Source organism: Rhinopithecus bieti, unplaced genomic scaffold (genome assembly GCF_001698545.2).
Source record: "Rhinopithecus bieti isolate Rb0 unplaced genomic scaffold, ASM169854v2 scaffold_13348, whole genome shotgun sequence".
In the NCBI taxonomy this organism is placed as follows: domain Eukaryota; kingdom Metazoa; phylum Chordata; class Mammalia; order Primates; family Cercopithecidae; genus Rhinopithecus; species Rhinopithecus bieti.
The window spans coordinates 6111449-6134423 of NW_016808764.1; the positions used below are offsets into that span (position 1 = coordinate 6111449).

At 47.9% G+C, this 22975-nt stretch overlaps 1 protein-coding gene and 1 pseudogene across 4 annotated transcripts in view; one reads left to right on the forward strand and one right to left on the reverse strand.

Moving 5' to 3' along the window:
- EARS2 (glutamyl-tRNA synthetase 2, mitochondrial) overlaps positions 1–22975 on the reverse strand; it is a 34832-nt gene that overhangs the window by 11266 nt on the left and 591 nt on the right. For 3 of the 4 annotated variants that reach the window (XR_001888202.1, XM_017887140.1, XM_017887139.1), the window contains exons 2-4: positions 19411–19566; positions 10588–10777; positions 1256–1728 (exon numbers count right to left, since the gene is read on the reverse strand). Coding sequence is in view for 3 of the 4 variants with exons in the window: in XM_017887140.1 (XP_017742629.1) it covers positions 1256–1728; positions 10588–10777; positions 19411–19566 (819 nt within the window). In the remaining variant the exon portion in view is untranslated. The remainder of the gene's footprint in view (positions 1–1255; positions 1729–10587; positions 10778–19410; positions 19567–22975) is intronic. The other variant, XM_017887141.1, reaches the window with a different exon arrangement.
- LOC108538842 (activated RNA polymerase II transcriptional coactivator p15-like) lies at positions 3449–4522 on the forward strand (annotated as a pseudogene).

Below are 22975 nucleotides of genomic sequence, written 5' to 3' on the forward strand. Positions count from 1 at the left end.
AACCCATCTCCATTACTCTCAAGACACGAGCTGCAGAACAGTACACTCATTGCCTGGCTGAACCAGAGAGTCTGAGTCAACTGGGTTTGGTTGGGGTCTGAGCATATTTTACAAGCTTCCTAGTTGATTCCAAAGCACAGTCAAGAGTTAAGAACCAGGCCGGGTGCAATGGCTCAAGCACCAAGGCGGGCGGATCACCTGAGGTCAGGAGTTCGAGAACAGCCTGGACAACATGGTGAAACCTCGTCTCTACTAAAAATACAAAAATCAGCCGGGCGTTGTGGCAGGTGCCTGTAATCCCAGCTACTCGGGAGGCTGAGGCAGGACAATCGCTTGAACCCGGGAGGCGGAGGTTGCAGTGAGCCGAGATCGCACCATTGCACTCCAGCCTGGGGTACAAGAGTGAAACTCTGTTTCAAAAACAAAAAAGTTAAGAACCATGGTGCTGGGAGCTGCTTCTTGTGAGCAGCAGCTCAGTCCCACAGTCAGCAGGCACCGTGATCAGGCATAGGCCTAAAGCACTATATCCCTCACTAGGTGTGTAACTTTGGCAAGTTACTCAGCTTCTCTGAGCTTCACAATCCTCTTACGAAGAGTGGAGACATGTATCTACCCTTTAACAGTATGTTGTATTAAATGAAGTGAGACCAGCAGGCAGACTATTCTGGACACATTTTCAGAAATCCTTCAGGTCATCCTATCTGATACTTGCTTCTTCAAGGTTTAGGTCTAAGTCATGGACCATGGATAAGTGCTCAGCTTGAAATAAACTAGATTCATCTGGCAGTAAAATGAAGAAGGAAAAAAAGAAAGTAGATCCATATTAGTTCTAGTAATACTGTTAGCATACATGCTTGTAATAGTAACAATAATTGTCATAATCATAGGGGTCTGTCATTTTTTGTGCTTATTGTGTGACAGGTGCTGGGCTCGGTATCTTACACTCCTGAGCTCAGTGAATCCTAACCCTATGAAGTAGACACTTATCCCCATTTTCCAGATATGCAACTGAGGCTCAGAGACTATAAGCCCCTTGAGGGCAGGGATTGTGTCTATCGTGCTCACTATTGTAGCCCCAGCACTTAATGCAGTGTCTGGCAAAATAAACATCTGTTGAATAAAAGAATAAACTTGTCCAAGGTCACCCGGCTGGTAGATGGCAAAGCTGGGACCAAAGAGCAGGACTGTCTGAGCCAAAGCCCTGCTCCTCCTGGCCACACTCTCTGCTGCTGGGACCGCTCAGGTGGAGAGGTACCTGCAAAACCTGAGCCACAGTTGGTGATGATGTCCAACAAGGAATCGGGCAGGAAGCCTTCAGCAGCAAAGTGCTCCAGGAAAATGTCCCCTTGCCTCTTGGAGAGCTTGCTGCCATCCCTGTTGAGGAGCAGGGGCAGGTGGGCGAAGTGGGGTGGCTGCCAGCCCAGGGCCTGGTACAGAAGCAGGTGCTTGGCAGTGGAGACGAGCCACTCGGAGCCTCGCAGCACGTGGCTGATGCCCATGTGGTGGTCGTCCACCACGCAGGCCAGGTGGTATGTGGGGAAGCCATCGCTCTTCATGATGACTGGGTCTCCCTCCACGCTGGCCACGTCATGCCTATTCCAGCCATACACCAGGTCCTCGAAGGCCGGCGCTGCCTGCTCCAGGCGGAAGCGGATCGCAGGCTTGGGGTCCTTGGCCAGCTTCTGGGCCACCTGCTCCTGGCTCATGTTCCGGCACCTATTGTCATACCTGATGGGGAGCAGAGCAGCGTGAGTACTGCTGATGGACAGGTTGATGGACAGGAGTCCTACCTTTGCCATAGCTGTGTGACCTTAAGCAAGTCAGTTACTACTGCAAGCTGCTTCCTCAGTCTAGAATGGGGATAATAATACAGTTGTGTGGAAAACCAAGATAACATGGTGTAGCAGACACGAACGTCTGCCTATCTATCAGCCATTCCATGCTTTATCCTTGCTAACAAGAAAATAGCAAAATGCTTAGCCTGAGGGGTTGAATCCTGATTGGCATAGCCAATCTTGCAATCCTATTGCCCCATGCCAGTGACGAGTCCAGGCAGGAATGTAACCCCATCCTAGTCACTAGGATGCGAAGAAAAGCACGCCTTGGGGGTAAGGAAGAATTAAGGTTCTGGGAAAGGTTTTTCTCTCCAAAGGACAAGGAGAGACAGCCACAGGAGGAAAACCCCTTCTTAAAATTTCCCACTACCCCACTTCTGTCCTCTTTGGATGTTGTCCTGTGAGGGGAGCATGCTTAGACCTGCCACAGCTACTTGCAACTGCAGGAGGGAGGGCAATGAAGGCAGAGAGAAGCCAAAATAGAGCCCTGGCATCCCTATGCTGCTAGTCTCATCCTGGAGTCACCCACCTCCAGCCTTGTGCAGAATCAAAAGACAAATGTCTATGATCGATGTCCTGGCTACTCAAAGTGTGGTCTGTGGGCCCCTAGCATCAGCCTCCTGGGAGTCAGTCAGAAATGCAGGCTCTCAGGCTCCACCCCAGACCTACTGAGTCAGAATCTGCACATTAACTAGGTCCCCAGGTGATTCATCTGTGAGTTAAAGTATCGTTTGTCCCTTCTAACAGGGTATTCCACTAACTACCCAAAAGCGTTCTGAGACACAGATGGAATGCTTGTAAGGATAGTCTTTGACAAAGCTAAACGTTCAATCAATCAATAAATGGTGCATGGGACTAGACACCGTTGTTCATGTCTGTAATCCCAGTGTTTGGGGAGGTCAAGGTAGGAGGACAGTCTGACCTCTAGAGTTTAAAACTAGCCTGGGTAACATAGCAAAATCCTGTCTCTGATTTAAAAATTTAAAATACCAGCCTGGGCAACATAGTGAGACTCTGTCTCCACAAAACAAAACAAAACAAAATCAGCTAGGGCGTGGTGGTGCATTCCTGTAGTCCCAGATCCGTGGGAGACAAAGGTGGAAGAATCACTGGAGCCCAGGAGGTTGAGGCCATAGTAAGCTATGATGGCGCCATTGCACTCTAGCCTGGGTGACACAGTGAGATCCTGTCTCAAAAAAAAAAAGTTGTTTTTTTTTTTTTTGAGATGGAGTCTCACTCTGTTGCCCAGGCTGGAGTGCAGTGGCATGACCTCGGCTCACCACAACCTCTGCCTCCCGGGTTCAAGCAATTCTCCTGTCTCAGCCTCAGCACTCTGTACTCAGTACTCAGTACTCTGTCTCAGAGTAGCTAGGATTACAGGTGCCTGTGACCACGCCCAGCTAAGTTTTGTATTTTTAGTAGAAACGAGTTTCACCATGTTGGTAAGGCTGGTCTCGAACTCCTGACCTTGTGAACTGCCTGCCTTGGCCTCCCAAAATGCTGGGATTACAGGCGTGAGCCACTGTAACCAGCCAAAAAAGTTGTTTTTAAAAATGAGTCAGTTGCACATGAGTGAACAGGAGGGTGTTCAGCTGCAGGAGTAGGGCAGTGCAATGTCTAAATCAAAGGAATTTGCTTCTTCAAGCTCTTCTGGCAGCAATTCTGACAGTGAGGTTGACAAAAGTTAAAGAAGAAAAGTAAGTTGCTTCAGAAAACTTGTAATGGAACAAAAGACTGGCAAAACTCCGGGAGCTCTGTCATCTTCCAAACAGAGCAGCGGCAGCAGAAATAATGCTTCTTTTCTTTTTTAAATTTCATATAGAGATGGCGTTTCACCATGTTGCCCAGGCTGGTCTCGAACTCCTAGTCTCAAGTGATCCACCCTCCTCGGTCTCCCAAAGTGCTGCGATTAGATTACAGGCCACTGTGCCCGGCTGATAACATGTTTCAGATTGGGAAAATGAAGTACCTTAGTGTTTGGGAAGTTAAAGAGGAAGTGCTAATTGATGATATTAGAGATTATTGGATGGATCTCGAAGGTTAAATAAAACCAAGAAGAAAAGGTATTTCTTTAAAGCCAGAGCAATGGGGTCAGCTGAAGAAACATTCATTCATTCATTCATTCATTCATTCATTCATTCATTGAGACAGCAGACAAGGTTTCACTCCCGTTGATCAGGCTTGAATGTAGCAGTGCAATCATGGCTCACTGCAGTCTTGACTTCCTGGGTTCAGGTGATTCTCCCATCTCAGCCTCCCGAGCAGCTGGGACTACAGGTATGCACAACTATACCCAGCTAATTTTTTGTATTTTTAATAGAGACAGGGTTTATTTCTTTTATTTTTCTTTCTTTTTTTTTTTGAGTCAGGGTCTCACTCTGTCACCCAGGCTGGGGTACAGTAGTGTGATCACAGCTCACTGCAGCCTAGACCTTCCCAATGGTAAAGTGATTCTCTCCACCTCAGCCTCCCATGTAGCTGGGACTACAGGCATGTATCACCATGCCTGACTAATTTTTGTATTTTTTTTAGTAGAAACGGGGGCTCACCATGTTGCAATGGCTGAGTTTGAACTCCTGGGCTCAAGCAATCCACCCGCCTTGGCCTCCCAAAGTGCTGAGCCACCGCGCCTACCTGGAACAGATATTCTACAGCGATACATTGATGATGCAGTAAGGAAACTATAAAGTTGGCCGGGCGCAGTGGCTCAAGCCTGTAATCCCAGCACTTTGGGAGGCCGAGACGGGTGGATCACAAGGTCAGGAGATGGAGACTATCCTGGCTAACATGGTGAAACCCCGTCTCTACTAAAAAAAATACAAAAAACTAGCCGGGTGAGGGGGCAGGCGCCTGTAGTCCCAGCTACTCGGGAGGCTGAGGCAGGAGAATGGCGTAAACCCGGGAGGCGGAGCTTGCAGTAAGCTGAGATCCGGCCACTGCACTCCAGCCTGGGTGACAGAGCAAGAGCAAGACTCCGTCTCAAAAAAAAAAAAAAAAGAAAACTATAAAGTCCCGAGCCATATAAAACCTATACTGTCCCTAGTTGGGTTTTTTTTAATTTGTTTTTGAGAGGAGTCCCTCATTCCGTCACCCCAGGCTGGAGTGCGCTCCAGCGTGATACTGGCTCACTGTAGCCTCTGCCTCCCAGGCCCAAGTAGCTTGAGATACAGGTGCACCCCACCATGCCAGGCTAATTTCCAAGTAGAGAATGGGGTTTCACCATGTTTGGGCCCAGGCTGGTCTCGAACTCCTGACCTCAGGTGATCTGCCCTACCTCAGCCCTCCCTAAGTGCTGGAATTACAGGCATGAGCCACTGGTGCCTGGCTTTCTAGTTTGTTTTTAGGTCTGTCTTTTTACATTGACTTTGTTTTTTCAAAAATGACTGTTCTCCCAAGCCTGTCCATGTTGATTACAGAACAACCGTAAAGATGAATAACTGTTTAAATGTGCATTATTAAATATGTCCTGTCCAAGTTGCCAGTGGCTCAACCTCCTGTAATCCCAGCATTTTGGAGGACAAGGGGGCAGGAGAACTGCTTGAAGTCCAGGAGTTCAAAAACCAGCCTGGTAATGAAGACGCTTGTCTAATACCATAGAAATAAAAAAAAAAAAAGAAAAAAAAAAAAAAGGAATTACCGGGCATGGTGGGTAATGGTGGTTCCAGCCTACTTGGAGGCTGAAGCAGGAAGGAATCGCTTGAGCCCAGGAAGTCAAGGCTGTGGTGGTCACGATTGGCATTGCTCCAGCCTGGGTGACCCAGGCCAAGACCCTGTCTGAAAACAAAAGTTTTCGGGACGCTGTCAACTTATTAAAGGAGGATTGCTTTGTACCTACCACGTAGTGTAAAATAAATCAAGTGATACAGTCCAACAGTTGTGGGCCCTCCTTTTTTTTTTTTTTTTTTTTGAGACAGGGTCTCATTCTGTCTCCCAGGCTGGAGTGCCGTGGTACAATCTGAGCTCATGGCAACCTCCATCTCCCTGGTTCAGGTGATTCTCCTGCCTCAGTCTCCTGAGTAGCTGAGATTACGGGCACACACCACCACACCCAGCTAATTTTTGTACTTTAATATAGATAGGGTTTCACCATGTTGCCCAGGCTGGAGTTGTGGTCTTTTTTTGATCCTAAGAGCTGGTACTGTTTAAGGCCCAAAGTAATAGTTTTTACAGATCTTTTAGCTTCAACTAAGCTTTTATAATAAAAAGGATTTGTATTGCACTGAGTTTTCACAAACTTTTGGTTTGTGAAATCCATACTGGATCTGTTCTTTTCCAACCAAATGTCTAGGCTTATTTGATTTTTCCACCCCAGTGATATTTCACTCTTTTTATTAAATATTAGCAGATATACTTTGATAACCAACACAGCTTGTATGAACACTGAGCAAGTGTCCATCATTATTACCTTACTGTTTAGTCTGCAAAAAATAACTTAGATGAGCTGTCTGATTTGCTTTCGCTTATTAAACACGTTCACCATGAGATGATGTGTATAACATCAGATACCGTTAAACTAGACTAGGATTTAATACAAATCCTGAAAGCTTAAAATAAATAAATAAATAAATACATGGCTGCATGGATTCCACAACAGGGCATGACTATAATTTTTAAAAAAAAGTAATAATCTGTTGGCCAGGCATGGTGGCTCATGCCTATAATCCCAGCACTTTGGGAAGCTGAAGTGGGAAAATCGCTTAAGTTTCATACCAGCCTGGGCAAAATAGGGCAATTCCATCTCTACAAAAATTTAAAAACTAGCTGTGTGCCAGCCAGGCATGATGGCTCACACCTATAATCCCAGCACTTTGGGAGGCTGAGGTGGGTGGATCTCCTGTACTTAGGAGTTTGAGACCAGCCTAGGCAACACGGAAGACCCTGCCTCTACCAAAAAAACAAAACAAAACAAAATTGCCAGGCATGGCAGCACACACCTGTGGTTCCAGCTGTTTGGGAGGCTGAGATGGGAGGACTGCTTGAGCCCAGGAGGCAGAGGTTGCCTTGAGCCGAGATCACATCGCTGCACTCCAATCTGAGGGACAGAGTGAGACCCCATCTCAAAACAAAACAAAAAAAACAAAACACTAACTGTGAGTGTTGGTATGTGGCTGTGGTCACAGATACTTGTGAGGCTGAGGTTGTAGGATTGCTTGAACCCAGGAGATTCAAGGCTGCAATGAGCTGTGATCATGCTGCTGTACTCCAGCCTGGGTCACAGAATGAGATGGGGAAAAAAAAAATCTTCTGTCAATAGACAAATAGATTGTTTATAATAAAAAGGCAATGTCACCGTAAACATCATGACCTTGGCCAAATAGCTGAGCCCTTGATCAAATAGTTTACTGGCACTGCAATGTAAATGTGATGATGCTATTGTGGATGGGAGTATAAACAAGTAAAGGGCCAGCCACTTGGCGGTATCCATCAAAGCTACAACTCGACCCAGGAATTCCACCTCTAGGAAGGTATTCAGCAAACACACTGCACAAGTGCAAAATGACATATGTCAACATTAGTCATCACAGCTCTCTTCTTTCATAACCAAATATTAGAAATAACATAAAGGTTTGGGCCGGATGCGGTGGCTCATGCCTGTAATCCTAGCACTTTGGGAGGCTGAGGCAGGTCAACTGCCTGAGCTCAAGAGTTAGAGACCAGCCTGGGGAACACGGTGAAACCCTGTCTCTACTAAATACAAAAGAAAATTAAATTAGCCAAGTGTGGCGGCGTGCACCTCTAGTCCCAGCTCCCCGGGAGGCTGAGACAGGAGAATTGCTTAAATCCAGGAGGTGGAGGTTGCAGTGAGCCAAGATCACACCACTGCACTCCAGCCTGGGCAACAGAGCAAGAATCCTTCTCCAAAAAAAAAAATAATAACATAAATATTTGTTAAGGCCGGGCGTGGTAGCTCATGCCTGTAATCCCAGCACTTTGGGAGGCCACCTGAAGATCACTTGGGCAGATCACTTGAGGTCAGGAGTTTGAGACCAGCCTGACCACCATGGTAAAACCTCGTCTCTACTAAAAAAATACAAAAATTAGCCGGGTGTAGTGGCGGGCGCCTGTAATCCCAGCTACTTGGGAAACTGAGGCCAGAGAATCACTTGAAACCGGGAGACGGAGATTGAAGTGAGCCAAGATCGCGCCATTGCACTCCAGCCTGGGGAACAGAGCAAGGGAAAGGGAAAGGGCAGGGGGAGGGGGAGGGGAAAGAAATGAAATGAAATAAAATAAATTAAAAATAAAGGTTAAGATGAAACTGATTAAGTAAATGAAGTTATATCCATAAATGGAATATTATACATTATTATGGACTGATATCTGATCCTCAAGATAGTAAGTGGACATGGTAAATTGCCCCACATAGCACATACATAGTACATTGTACCCCACATAGCACATACATAGTACATGTGCATAGTACATGCTACCATGTGAATAAGGAAAAAGAGAAAATATAGGACCTTATCAGTATATGCACTGAATGTCTCTGGAGGAGACATAAGAAAATTTTAACATTGGTTGTCTCTGCAGAACTGAGTGGCCAGAGTCAAGACTGGAAGAGAGTTCTTTCAATATATGTCTTTGTGGACCTTTTTTTTTTTTTGAGACAGCTTCCCTCTGTCACCCAGGCTGCAGTACAATGGCACAATCTCAGCTCACTGCAACCTCCACCTTCTGGGTTCATGCGATTCTAGTACCTCAACCTCCAAGGTAGCTAGGATTACAGGCGTGCACCACAAAGCTCAGCTAATTTTTTTCTGAGACGGAGTCTCGTTCTGTCACCTACACTGGAGTGCAATGGCACGATCTCGGCTCACTGCAACCTTCAGTTCCCAGGTTCAAGCTATTCTCCTGCCTCAGCCTCCCAAGTAGCTAGGATTACAGGCACCCGCCATCATGCCCAGCTAATTTTTGTATTTTTGTAGAGATGGGGTTTCACCATATTGGCCAGGCTGGTCTTGAACTCCTGACCTCAGGTGATCTGCCCACCTCGGCCTGCCAACATACTGGGATTACAGGCATGAGCCATCACTCCAGGCCTAATTTTTGTATTTTTAGTAGAGATGGGGTTTTACCACGTTGGCCAGGCTGGTCTCGAACTCCTGACCTCAAATGATCTGCCTGCCTCCGCCTCCCAAAGTGCTGGGATTACAGGCGTGAGCCACCACACCCGGCCCTTTGTGGACCTTTCGTTTTTCTTTTCTTTTTTTTGCGGGGACAGAGACTTGCTCTGTCGCCCAGGCTGGAGTGTCGTGGTGCAATGTCAGCTCACTGCAACCTCCACCTGGGTTCAAATGATTCTCCTGCCTCAGCCTCTCGAGCAGCTAGGACTACAGGCACACCACCAAGCCCAGCTAATTTTTGTATTTTTAGTAGAGATGGGGTTTCATCACATTGGCCAGGCTGGTTCTGAACTCCTGACCTCATGATCCACTCACCTCAGCCTCCCAAAGTGCTGGGATTACAGGCGTGAGCCACCATGTCCGCCCTGTGGACCTTTTAAATATAGAACATTTTGCCCATTCAAAATAACAAGTAATTAAAATTACTTTACACATTACTTTCTGAGACCCAATGTGTCAGGCAGCTTCTAACATGGCCCCCAGTCATTCTCGCCTTCTGGTGTTTCTGTCCTTGTATAGTCCCCTCCCCTTGTGTGTGGGCTGGGCCTAGTGACTTCTGTCTAATGAACAAAAATAATGCCAAGTATGTCTAATCTGAAATGCTCCAATGGTCCAGGTGCAGTAGCTCATGCCTGCAATCCCAGCACTTTGGGAGGCTGAGGTGGGAAGACTGCTTGAGTTCAGGAGTTTGGGAACAGCCTGGGCAATACGACAAAATCCCATCTCTATTAAAAACACAAAAATGAGCCAGTTGTGGTGGCATGCGCCTGTAGTCCCAGCTACACAGGAGGCTAAGGCAGAATTGCTTGAAGCTGGGAGGCAGAGGTTGCAGTGAGCCAAGATGGCACCACTGCACTCCAGCCTGGGCAACAGAGTGAGACTCTGTCTCAAAAAAAAAAAAAAAAGCCACAACTGATCTGACATTTGAAACCTTTTGAGTGCTGACATGATGCCATAAGTGGAAAATTCAACACCCAAACACATGTGACAGGCTACAGTCAAAATATTGCATAAAATCACCTTCAGCCTATGTGTATAAGGCGTACATGAAACATAAATGAATCTCATGTTTAGACTTGGGTCCCATCCCCAAGGTATCTCATTATATCTATGTAGATATTTCAATATGCAAAAAATCCAAAATCCAAAACACTTCTGGTTCCAAGCATTCCAGATAAGGAATACACAGCCTGTAAAGTGGTGAGAAGTCGCTTCCACAACTAGGTGGACTCCAGCTTGTACCTGCTCACTCTCTCCTTGGCTGGCTTTGAGGAATGCTGGCTGCCATGCTGTGAGCTGCCCTATGGAGAGGCCCACATGGCAAACAACTGATGTCTCCAGGCAACAGCTAGCGAGGACCTGAGGCTGGCCAATAGCCTTGTGAGAGGAGATGGAAGTAGATCCTCCCCAAGCTAAGCCTTAAGAAAACTCCAGGACTGGCTAGGACCTGTAGTTGCTAGTGGCTTTGAGAATCCCTGAGCCAAAGGAACTGGTGAGGCCACACTCAGATGCCTGACCCAAAGAAACTGAGAGATAATACACATTTAGGGAAATTTCTTATGCAGCACCAGGTAACAAACACACCCAATGTCAGTGAGGCAAACGCAACAAGCTGGGGTTCTTACCGGGGCATCTGGCGATTCCGCAAGGCCTCCTTCTTCAGGAGCTCCAGCCGCTGGGGTGAGCAGAAACAGGGATAAGCAGCTCCGGTCTTCAGCAGCGCCTCTGTGGCCTGGGCATACAGTTCCAATCGCTGAGATTGCTGATAGGGCCCAGCAGGACCACCCCGGCGGGGGCTCTCATCAGGGGGGATACCTGGAACACAGGCCATAATGACAGCTAAGGTGCACACAGCACTTGTTCCCAGGCATTGCTCTAAGTGCTTTATGCATATATTAAAGCTTTAATCCTTATAACAATCCATAAGGTTGGCATTAGTACAATGTCCCCCCCGTCACTTTTCTATTTGAGGCAGAGTTTCGCTCTTGTTGCCCAGGCAAGAGTGCAGTGGCGTGATCTCAGCTCACAGCAACCTCCGCCTCCTGGGTTCAAGCAATTCTCCTGCCTCAGCCTCCTGAGTAGCTGGGATTACAGGCATGTGCCACCATGCCTGGCTAATTTTTGTATTTTTAATAGAGACGGGGTTTCTCCATGTTGGTCAGGCTGGTCTTGAACTCCTGACCTCAGGTGCCGCCCACCTCGGCCTCCTAAAGTGCTGGGATTACAGGTGAGCCACTGCTCCTGGCCCTACCCCCCGCCGACCTCCCTTCTTTTTTGAGGCAGAGTCTCGCTCTGTTGCCCAGACTGGAGTGCAGTAGTGCAATCTTGGCTCACAGGAACCTCCACCTCCCAAGTTCAAGCAATTCTCCTGCCTTAGCCTCCAGAATAGCTGGGATTACAAGCATGTGCCACCTCACCCAGCTAATTTTTGTATTTTTAGCAGAGACAGGGTTTCACCACATTGGCCAGGCTGGTCTTGAACTCCCGACCTCAGGTGATCCACCCACCTCGGCCTCTCAAAGTGCTCGGATTATAGGTGTGAGCCACTGCACCCGGCCCAATGTCCCTTTTGGAGATGAAAAGTTAAAACACAGAGAGGTAAAGCACTCAAAGTTGCATGGGCTCGTGGACTAAGGAGCAAACAGAGATGTACGGGCTCCGATGTACGGGCTCCGAAGTCCACACCCCCAACTGTATGTCCTCTCAATCCATTGCTTCCCTGGAGACGGAGAAACAAGCCCAGGCCTGGGAACAGCTGACTTAGGAGAAAAAAATCGTGGTTCAGAGAACAGCCCATCAGGCCCTGGTTGGACTCCTGGTTCTGCCACTTAGTAGCTGTGACAGGGGATCCCGAGGTGCTACCAATGTGTGAGTACCAGGATGCTGAGTGCCAAAAAAGACACTTTTGGCTGGGCACGGTGGTTCACGCCTGTAATCCCATCACTTTGGGAGGCCGAGGTGGGCGGATCACGAGGTCAGGAGATCGAGACCACCCTGGCTAACACGGTGAAACCCCGTCTCTAATAAAAATACAAAAAATTAGCCAGGCGTGGTGGCGGGCGTCTGTAGTCCCAGCTACTTGGGAGGCTAAGGCAGGAGAATGGCGTGAACCCGGGAGGTGGAGCTTGCAGTGAGCCGAGATCGTACCACTGCACTCCAGCCTGGGCGACAGAGCGAGACTCCGTCTCACGGGAAAAAAAAAAAAGACACTTTTCCCTGAAGCCTCAAACCCACCCTAGCAGGTAGGTGTGGTTATTTCCCCATTCTGTAAGGCGGACACTGAGGCACAGAGGTGCTTTGTCACCTGGCCGAGTAGAAGAGGCACGATCAGCTTCAAACCCAGACTAATGGGCACCGGAGCCAACACTCTTAACCACTCATCACACTGCTGTTTGTGGCACTTAGCCTTTCTTTTTCTAAGAGATGGGGTCACACTCTATCACACAGCTGAAGTGCAGTGGTATGATCATAGCACACTGTAGCCTTGAACTACCAGGCTCAAGCCACCCTCCTGCCTCAGCCTCCCGAGTAGCTAGGACTACAGGTGCACATTACCACATCTGGCTAATTTTTTAGTAGAAAGCGAGTCTTGCTGTGTCACTCAGGCTAGGGTGCAGTAGTGCAATCCTAGCTCACTACAGTCTCCAATTTCTAGGCTCGAGTGATCCTGCCACCTCAGCCTCTTGAGTAGCTGGGATTATAGGCATATGCCACCATGCCCAGCTAGACTTAGTCTTTCTAAGCCTCAGTTTCCTGTGTTGAAAAGTGGAGCTAGCAGCCTGTGCAGAGGGAACTGTGAGAATGTGTCAGAGCTTACAAGTGCTTAGCCCAGTGGTGTATGTTTAGGACAGTTTCAATATATGCTATAGATTAAATATGATCTACTGTAAGCCAAACTCCCAATCCAAAGTCCAATTCCTTCTGGAATTTACGTAGGATAAATTTCATTATGAATGCTTTCAGGAGAGGGCACAGGGACACGAGAACTGGAAGATGGTGTTTCTGCCCTCAAAGAGCTTTCAAATGAATTGGGAAAATAAGGACATTGTTCACCCTGCTACCCTCAATGCTAACACAAACTGAGCTGAGTGCGCCTGGGTTCAAATGTACCAGACAGCTCAGACACCCTGGGAAAGTCATCCTTCTGGGCTCTGGGTACTCATTTGTTAAAGAAGGAAATAAGTAGTAACTTTCTCATGAGGATCATCATGAGACTAGAACACGACGATGTAAGTAAAGTACTCATCATGTGGCCTGTGCTCAGTGCTCTCTATGCTTTGGTATTTTTTTATTTGAGACAGGGTCTCACTCTGTTGCCCAGACTGGAGTGTAGTGGCATGATCTCAGCTCATTGAAGCCTCAACCTTTCAGGCTCACACGATCCTCCCACCTCAGCCTCCCAAGTAGCTGACACTACAGATACATGCCACCAGGCCTGCCTAACTTTTTTTAAGTTTTCTATAGAGACAAGGTCTGCCTATGTTGCCCAGGCTGGTCTCAAACTCCTGGGCTCAAGTGATCCTCCTGCCTCAGCGTCCCAGTGCTGGGATTACAGGCATGAGCCCCGGCACCCAGCCAGCTGTTGATTATCATGTTACTTGGCTCCCTCCCACGGGACCTCCATTTCTTCATTTGTCAGAAAGGACGGCAGAATCGGGTAAATTTGGGGGGGTCCCCTCTTGATCTAATGCTAAACCAGTCTCTTTAATGTGGTATCTTGGAATGCCCCAGAGTTTAAGAGGGACTCCCCTAGGAGAACGGAAAACATGTTAATTTAAAAACTGGCAAGCAAATGTTCATAGAGTTTTAATCGACAGCCAAAAACCAGAGGTAACCAAAATGTTCATTCACTAGTGATGAATAAACAAAATGTGGTATATCCATACAATGAATATTATTTGGCTACAAAAAGCAACGAAGTACTTATAGACCACAGATGAGCTTATGGTAAGCGAAGGAAGCCAGTCACAGAAGGACGAATGTTGTATGATCTCATTCACATGAAGTGTCCAGAAGATGCAAATCCATGAAGGCAGAAGGAGAATGGTAGTTGGAAGGTAGAAAGAGATTGATAGTTGCCAGGCAGTAGGAGAGGGTAGAATGGAGAGCGACTGCTAATAAGGAAGAGTTTCTTTTAGGGGTGATGGAAACGTTCTGGAATTAGTGGTGATGGTCGCACAACACAGTGAATACATTGAAAACCACTGAATTGTACACTTTGATATGATAAATTTCATATTATGGGAATTATATGTCATTTTTTTTTTTCCCCCAAGACAGAGTCTAGCTCTGTCACCCAGGCTGGAGTGCAGTGGCAATCTCGGCTCACTGCAACCTCCAACACCCAGTACAAGCAATTCTCCTGCCTCAGCCTCCCGAGTAGCTGGGATTACAAGCATGCGCCACTAACCACGCCCAACTAGTTTTTGTATTTTTATTAGAGACGGGTTTCACCATGTTGGCCAGGCTGGTCTTGAACTCCTGACCTTGTGATCCACCTGCTCCGGCCTCCCAAAGTGCTGGGAGAGCCACCCCAGGTGAGAGCCAGTCGAGAGCCACTACGCCTGGCTTGTATGTCAATTTTTTTTTTTTTTTTGAGACAGAGTCTCACTCTGTCACCCAGGCTGGAGTGCAGTGGCCAGATCTCAGCTCACTGCAAGCTCCGCCTCCCGGGTTTATGCCATTCTCCTGCCTCAGCCTCCCGAGTAGCTGGGACTACAGGCACCCGCCACCTCGCCCAGCTAGTTTTTTAGTAGAGACCGGGTTTCACCAGGTTAGCCAGGATGGTCTCAATCTCCTGACCTCGTGATCCGCCCGTCTCGGCCTCCCAAAGTGCTGGGATTACAGGCTTGGTATGTCAGTTCTTTAAAAAGGCCGGGCATGCTGGGTCATGCCTGTAATCCCAGGACTTTGGGAGGCCGAGGTAGGTGGCTCATTTGAACTCAGGAGTTCGAAACCAGCCTGGGTAACACGGTGAAACACCACCTCTAAAAATAATAATAATAATAGCCGGGTGCGGTGGCTCACACCTGTAATCCCAGCACTTTGGGAGGCTGAGGCAGGTGGATCACGAGGTCAGGAGATCGAGACCATCCGGACCAATATGGTGAAACCCCGTCCCTATGAAAAATACAAAAACAAAATTAGCCGGGTGTGGTGGTGGGTGCCTGTAGTCCTAGCTACTCAGGAGGCTGAGGCGGGAGAAAGGCGTGAACCCTGGAGGTGGAGCTTGCAGTGAGCCGAGATGGCGCCACTGCACTCCAGCCGGGGCGACAGAGCAACTCCATCTCAATCAATCAATCAATCAATAAAATGAAAAACATAAGAAAAGAAAGAATGACTCCCAAAGCAAGGTGCTCTAGAAGTCAGCCACCACGGGGTGCCTGAATACCTGTCCTCTGCCTCAACAAAATACCAGGGTGGGGGACAAGGTCTGGGTTGCAAGCCTCATTCTCACAATGATGCTGCCACAGGAGTTCCAGGAGGGTGGGGCCTGGCACCATCAGCGCTGTTCATCACTGTATCCCTCATGCCTGGCATGGTACCTGATCAGTAGCAGATCCTCCGTGAAAGTGAAGCCTTCATCTCGCTCTGTGAAGCACCAGGTCATTTGGCTCCTGGAAAGCCTTCTTTTTTTTTTTTTTGAGACAGCGTCTCACTCTGTTGCCTCAGGCTGGAGTGTAATGGCATGACTGACAGGAGACAGACAAATTCCTATGCAGTCACGGACAATCCCTGGTGAAATCTGACCTCTAAGCCAAAGACAGCTCAAAGCCTGAAAACCAAACTGTCAGTTCAGGATACAGTCCATGACTGGAGTGAGAACTTCTTTCTCTGTCTCACCCACTCTCTCTTGATTGGTTCCTTTTGGAGGATATGTCTTAACCAACTGAATGGTGCTTTTTCCAAGACCACTCACGGACCAATCAGCAGGCACTCCCCCATTCTAAGCCCATAAAAATGCCAGACTCAGCCTCACAGATGGCTACCACTTTCAGGGTCCACTCTTGCAGTGGAGAGCTTCCCTTAGGTCACTCAATAAAATTCTTCTCTGCCGTACTCATTCTACAGTACCTGCACACCTCTTCCTCTTGGTTGCTGGACAAGAACCCAAAACTCGCCAAGCTGCGGGTGATGGGAATAAAAGAGCTGTAACACGCTCCCACTCACTGGACTACGGGAGAAAGAGAGCTGTAACACACTCCTGCTCACCGGACTAGGGAGACAGAGAGCTGTAACACGCTCCAGCTCACCGGACTATGGGAGAAAGAGAGCTGTAACACACTCCCGCTCAACGGACTAGGGGAGAAAGAGAGCTGTAACATGCTCCTGCTCACCAAGCTACAGGAGTGAAGAGCTGAGACAGTGCTGGGGGCTCGAACCTAGGGGCTCAGACCTCAGGACTCCCCAAACAAGAGCCGTAACACCCCTTGGAGCTCCACAACTGCTGGCATCTCCCAAGTTGTTGGGTGTCACCATTTTCCCCTCATCTAGATGCCGGCACCCAACAAAGAAGCCACTCGTGGCACACCCTGTCCAGCCATGGGCTGAGTGTGGGGCCACAGCAGGTGTGGGATCCAAGTGGGCATGAGCCAAGTGCAGCCTGCTGGGCCAAGTGGGCCCAGAAGGCCCAAGCGAGGCACGACAGAGGTGACGGCAGCTGCAGAGATTTCTGGCTGGTAAAGTGGCACTGAAGGAATCCTGTAACATGATCACAGCTCACAACCTCAACTTCCCCAGGCTCAGGTGATGCTCCCACCTCAGCCTCCCAAGTAGCTGGGACTATAGGAGTACACCACTACCCCCGGATAATTTTTTAGAGAGACAAGGTCTTACTACGTGGCCCAGGTTGGTCCTGGACTCCTGGGTCCAAGTGATCTTCTCTCCTTGGTCTCCCAAAGTGCTGGGATTCCAGGCAGGAACCCCTGTGCCCGGCCTGGCAAGCCTTCTATCCTCACATCCCTGGTCATTCTGCTCACTATGGTTAGACCAAGCTGGTCTTTTTGATGCTCCTCAAATACATCCAGAACTTTCCTGCCGTGTGGCCTCTGCATTGGCTATTCTTTTGGCTTTGAACATTCTTCCCCCAGGTCACCACGGGGCTGGCTCCTCACTTCATGCAGGTCTCTGCTCCAGTGTCACCTCCTAAGAGGAGACCACGCTATCTACAAGAGCATCCCTCGCCCCAGTTTCTAAGCCTGTTACTCTTTTCTCCATACTGGTTATTATCATTTAATATCCTATGAAGAATGAATTAGGAGCCAGGAGTGATGGTTCATGACCGTGATGCCAGCACTTTGGGAGGCCGAGGCAGGAGAATTACTTGAGGTCAGGGGTTCAACAGCAGCCTGGGTAACATAGCGAGACCCCATCTCTACAAAAACATAAATTAATAAAATTAGCTGGGCGTGGTGGCACACGGCTATAGTTCCAGCTACCCAGGACGCTAAGGTGAGAGGATCCCTTGAGCTCAGGAATTTGAGATTACAGTGAGCTGTGTTTGAACCACTGCACTCTAGCCTGGGCAACAGAGCAAGACTTTGTTTAAAAAATTTAAAAAAAGAGAAATAATTAATCCACTTATCTGTCTTTCCCTTTGTCACTGAGCACAGGGTCTTTTTTTTTTTTTGGAGATGGAGTCTCGCTCTGTTGCCCAGGCTGGAGTACAGTGGCGCAATCCAGGCTCACTGCAAGCTCTGCCTCCTAGGTTCACACCATTCTCCTGCCTCAGCCTCCGGAGTAGCTGGGACTACAGGTGCCTGCCACCACGCCTGGCTAGTTTTTTGTATTTTTAGTAGAGACAGGGTTTCAGCATGTTAGCCAGGATGGTCTCAATCTCCTGACCTTATGATCCGCCTGCTTCGGCCTCCCAAAGTGCTGGGATTACAGGATTACAGGTGTGAGCCACTGCGTACGGACTTTTTTTTTTTTTTTTTTTTTTAAGACAGTCTCACTCTGTTGCCCAGGCTGGAGTATGGTGGCGCGATCTCAGTTCACTGCAACCTCTGCCTCCTGGGTTCAACCAATTCTTGTGCCTCAGCCTCCCAAGTAGCTGGAAATACAGGCACACGATACCATACCAGCTAATTTTTGTATTTTTAGTAGAGATGGGGTTTTTGCCATATTGGCCAGGCTGGTCTCGAACTCCTGACCTCAAGTGATCCACACGTCTTGGCTTCCCAAAGTGCTGGGATTACAGGCACGAGCCACCATACCTGGCCATGTGCAGGGTCTTTGTTAAACGTCTCTAGCACCTAGCATGGTCCCTTGATCACAGTATCTGATCTTGTATAGAATCCTTTATTCAACGGACCTTGACGGAACACCTGCTAAAGCCTTTTACAATAAAAGATATGAAATCATTTTGTACTCTTTAGGAATCCAGAGTCTATGAGTAATTTACCTGAGATTAGAACACACATCTCAAAACAGTCTTGGGACTTTTCTTTCTTTTTTTTTTTCAATCTCTAGACTAGCAGAGTCTTGGTATTTTTCCTTGGGAATCTCCCCTTTCCTAGTCACACCTGTCCATATAGGTAGACAATTGTCGACCCAGGAAAAGGAAACACACTCCTCTTTGTTCTCCCTAACCTTAGCTGTCCTCAGGATTAAACTTCCCACAAGATCAACTTCAGAAGCTGTACGTGTGGCTTATACAATGTGGTTAAAAAAAAAAATCTGAGCCCAGATTTAATAAAGGTAAGTATTCATCCAGAAAAACTGTATTTCTGGCTCTTCTTGGAACTCAGAAGACTGGACAAGCTGGGCCAGCATTCCCGCATAGGTACAAGGAGCTGGAGCTCAGAGGCACTCCCTCCTCTGGATGAGATGTGGTTTCCACAGCTCAGCACTGGCCCAGCTCCTCCAATTCCCACTTGGCCTGTGCTTCCTGCCTGGCCCTTATAGGGAATGGACTTGAGATTCTGAGGTGAAAATAGGAATCTCAAAACAGCCTTGTCAGTGGCTCACACCTATTATCCCAGCTCTTTGGGAGGCTGTAGCAGGAGGATTGCTTGAGCCCAGGAGTCTGAGAATAGCTTGGGCAACACAGCGAGATCTCATCTCTACAAAAAAATAAAAAACTAAAAATTAGCCAGGGGTGGTGGTGCGTGCCTGTAGTCCCATCTACTTGGGAGGCTAAGGTGGGAGGATCACTTGAGCCCAGGTCAAGGCTACAGTAAGCTATGATTGTGCCATGGAACTCTAGCCAACAGAATGAGACCCTGACGCTAAAAAATTAAAAAATAAAGAAACCAGTCTTGGAGCTGTGTTTCAGAGAGCTTCAGCATTTTTTTCAGGTGGCATCTGCTACCCCGGGCAGTACAAACACGGTTATTTCTCCAGGAACTCCTGATTTTCCACTCTGAGCTCCATGAGAAGACCCACAGGCTCCTTTTCCTGCTTCCTGTTCCTTCCCTGCAGAAAGATCCTTTCTCTGCCAGGCTCACCTGCCCACTCCAGCATATCCTCAATATTCTCCGCTGCCCCAGGCACAAAGCGAGTCTGATCTGTGTCCTCCAGCCTCAGGATGAAGCTTCCCTGGTACTTCTTAGCAAAGATGTAGTTGTACAGGGCAGTGCGGAGGCCACCCAGGTGCAAGAAGCCTGGAGAAGAGAACAGCTCAGATAAGACAGGGGAGATGAGCTAATAGGCCTCAGCAAGGGGCAAGTAAGCACTACTGTGACAGAACGTTGCAATAAATTTCAAAGACCAGCAGGACGCATTGGCTCACACCTGTAATCCTACCACTTTGGGAGGCCAAAGCCAGGGGGATCACTTGAGCCCAGGAGGTTTTTGTAGGTTTTTTAAGACAGAGTCTCGCTCTATCACCCAGGCTGGAGTGCAGTGGCACAATCTTGGCTCACTGCAACCTCTGCCTCTTGGGTTTAGGCAATTCTCATGTCCAGCCTCCCGAGTAGCTGGGACTACACGTACGTGCCACCACACCCAGCTAATGTTTGTATTTTTGGTAGAGACAGGCGTTCACCATGTTGGCCAGGCTGGTCTTGAACTCCTGACCTCAAGTGATCCCCCAGCCTTGGCCTCCCAAGTGCTGGGATCCACCAACTGCATCCACCACTCTATTTTGATATTTGTCTCAAGGTCAAGTTTTGCCTGAAAGAGAAGTGGGGTTATTCACTGAGGCCATATCATGTACATTTAACTTACAGAAATTCAGTGATGTGTGCTGGGAAAAAAATTAATTACAAACGAACTAGAAATTTAAAATACTGTACAATCACACCGTGGGCCAGGTGCAGTGGTACAGTCATGGCTCACTGCAGCCTCAACCTCCCAGGCTCAATCAATCCTCCCACGTCAGCCTCCTGAGTAGCTGGAACTACAAGTGTACACCACCATGCCTGGCTAATATTTGTATTTTTTTTTGTAGAGGCAAGGTCTCACTATGTTGCCCAGGCTGGTCTCGAACTCCTGGGCTCAAGCAATCCTTCCACCTCAGCCTGCCAAAGTGCTGGGATTACCGGCATGAGCCACCACACCTTGCCAAGATTTTCACCCTAATTGCTGGCTTTACACACTAACCAACAGTGGTGTTTGATTCCACTATATTTCTCTTCATCACTTTACACTCGTAAGATTTTCCTTTTTCATTATTCCTGTCTAAAAACTGAAAGTTAACACTTTTTACGGGTTGTCATTACCTCTTACCCTACCTTCTTTGGTCCAGCCCACAGCTCTAAGTCTCCACAACGAGCTCATCTACATTTACAGGTACAAGAGGCAGCAGAGGAGAGGAAAAGCTCTTCTGGGACCAGGCCGACCCTGCTTCAACACTGATGTGTGTAACCTTCGGATAGTTACTGCAAGGACACCAGAAAACCAGTGGTATTCAGCGGCACTAGGTCCCAAGAGTCCCCAAGACAAAAGAGGGACCCAGCTGCTAAAAACAAAGCCTCTTACATTAAGCATACGTGGAGTCAAATTCTGCATCCACCATTTATTAGTTGCTACCCCTTTGGAAGGAACTCAACTTTTATGAGCTTCTATTTCCTCAACTGTCAGAGGGATTAAGAGCAAAAAAATAAGAATTTTCCTCATTATAGGGTTGCTCAGAGGTCTAAATGCTGACCAAAGTAAACCATCAATTAATTTCAGCTACTGTAATGATCTGTGCCTGATAATTCTTTTATCTGTTTATAGTCAAAAGCCTTTCCCACATGGGCTTTTCCCGCAAATGAGCAAGAAAATAAAGAGGATGTTTATTAAGTGCTTTCTGGGTGCACTAGACCTTGCTAATTGGTTCAGCTGCATGAGCTTAACCCCATAAGACAGACACTATTAGCCCTGTTTTCACAAATAGTAAAACTGAGGCTCAGATTCATTAAATAATTTGCACATCTAGGCCAGGTGCGGTGGCTCACGCCTATAATCCCAGCACTTTCGGAGGCCGAGGCAGGTAGATCACTTGAGCTCAGGAGTTCGAGACCAGCCTGGACAACATGGCAAAACCCCATCTCTACAAGAAAACACAAAAATTAGCTGGGCGTAGTGGTCACACACTTGTAGTCCCAGCTACTCGGGAGGCTGAGGTGGGAGGATCACTTGAGCCCCAGAGGCTGAGGTTGCAGTGAGCCGAGATTGCACCACTGCACTCCAGCCTGGGCGACAGAGCCCGACCCTGTCCCCAAATAATAATAATAATAATTTGCACATCTAGTAAGTTACACATCTAACAAATGGCAAAGACAGAAATTTGTATCCAGGCAATCCCAGGCTTTGGCATTCTACATAAGTGCTCTTCAAAACAAAGTGTGCGATCCAGTGCAGGTCTGAAAACAGTTATCAGTTCACAATCATGTACAGAAACTGAGAGTAAAGGTTTAGAAACTTTTGTTGTTGCTGTTCTTTTGAGATGGAGTCTCACTCTGTCACGCAGGCTGGAGTGTAGTGGCACGATCACGGCTCACTGCAACCTCTGCCTCCTGGGTTCAAACGATTCTCGTGCGTCAGCCTTCTGAGTAGCTGGGATTACAGGCCTGGGCCACATGCCCAGCTAATTCTTGTATTTTAGTAGAGACAAGGTTTTGCCATGTGGACCAGGCTGCAGAAACTTACATAGCAACCTGACAGCATGATTTTACCTCTGCTAACCCCAATAAAAAGAGATGGGTTTGTATTTTGGATGTTTTCAAAATTTTATTTTTCTGGTCATTAATTTATATTAATTTTGTGGAAATACTGACACAATTGATTGGAAATTTAAAACCAGCACTTCTACCACAGATGGTTTGAAAGGTACTGCTCTACGCTATACTGACCGCCAGAAAGATCCTATCATGTACAGCTGGGATTTTGCCACAAAGATCCTTGTATGTTCATCCCGGCATTTGGGATGAGAGGCATACTCAGTGTAGAGAAGGGAGAAGGTAGCCTTACTGGTGGGAACCAGAAGGCCCTGACAAGATCTCTAACTGGCTATAAAATGAGCCTCTGTCACCCTCTAGCTTGCTAAGATCCCAACAACACTAGCACAGTGCCTTGGTACCTGCGATTTCCTCTACCCAGAAGATTCCTTCTTTTTTGTTTCTGAGACAGAGTTTCGCTCTTGTTGCCCAGGCTGGAGTGCAATGGCGAGATCTTGGCTCACTGCAACCTCCATCTCCCAAGTTCAAGTGATTCTCCTGCCTCAGCCTCCCAAGTAGCTGGGATTACAGGCATGCGCCACCATGCCCGGATAGTTTTGTACTTTCAGTAGAGACGGGGTTTCACCATGTTGGTCAGACTGGTCTCAAGTGACTCACTTGATCTCAAGTGATCCACCCACCTCGGCCTCCCAAAGGGCTGGGATTACAGGCTTGAGCCACCCCACCCGGCTTCGTTCCTTCTTGTCATTTGGATCTCAGCTCAAATGTTACCTGCTCAGTAAAGCCTTCTGGAGCGCCCTTCCTAACTCCCAGTCTCCTATCCTGTTTCACTTCCCGCATGGCACATGTGACTCTAAAATTACATTTATTTTTATAGGTGTCTGCAGCAGCCACTAGAGTGCAGACC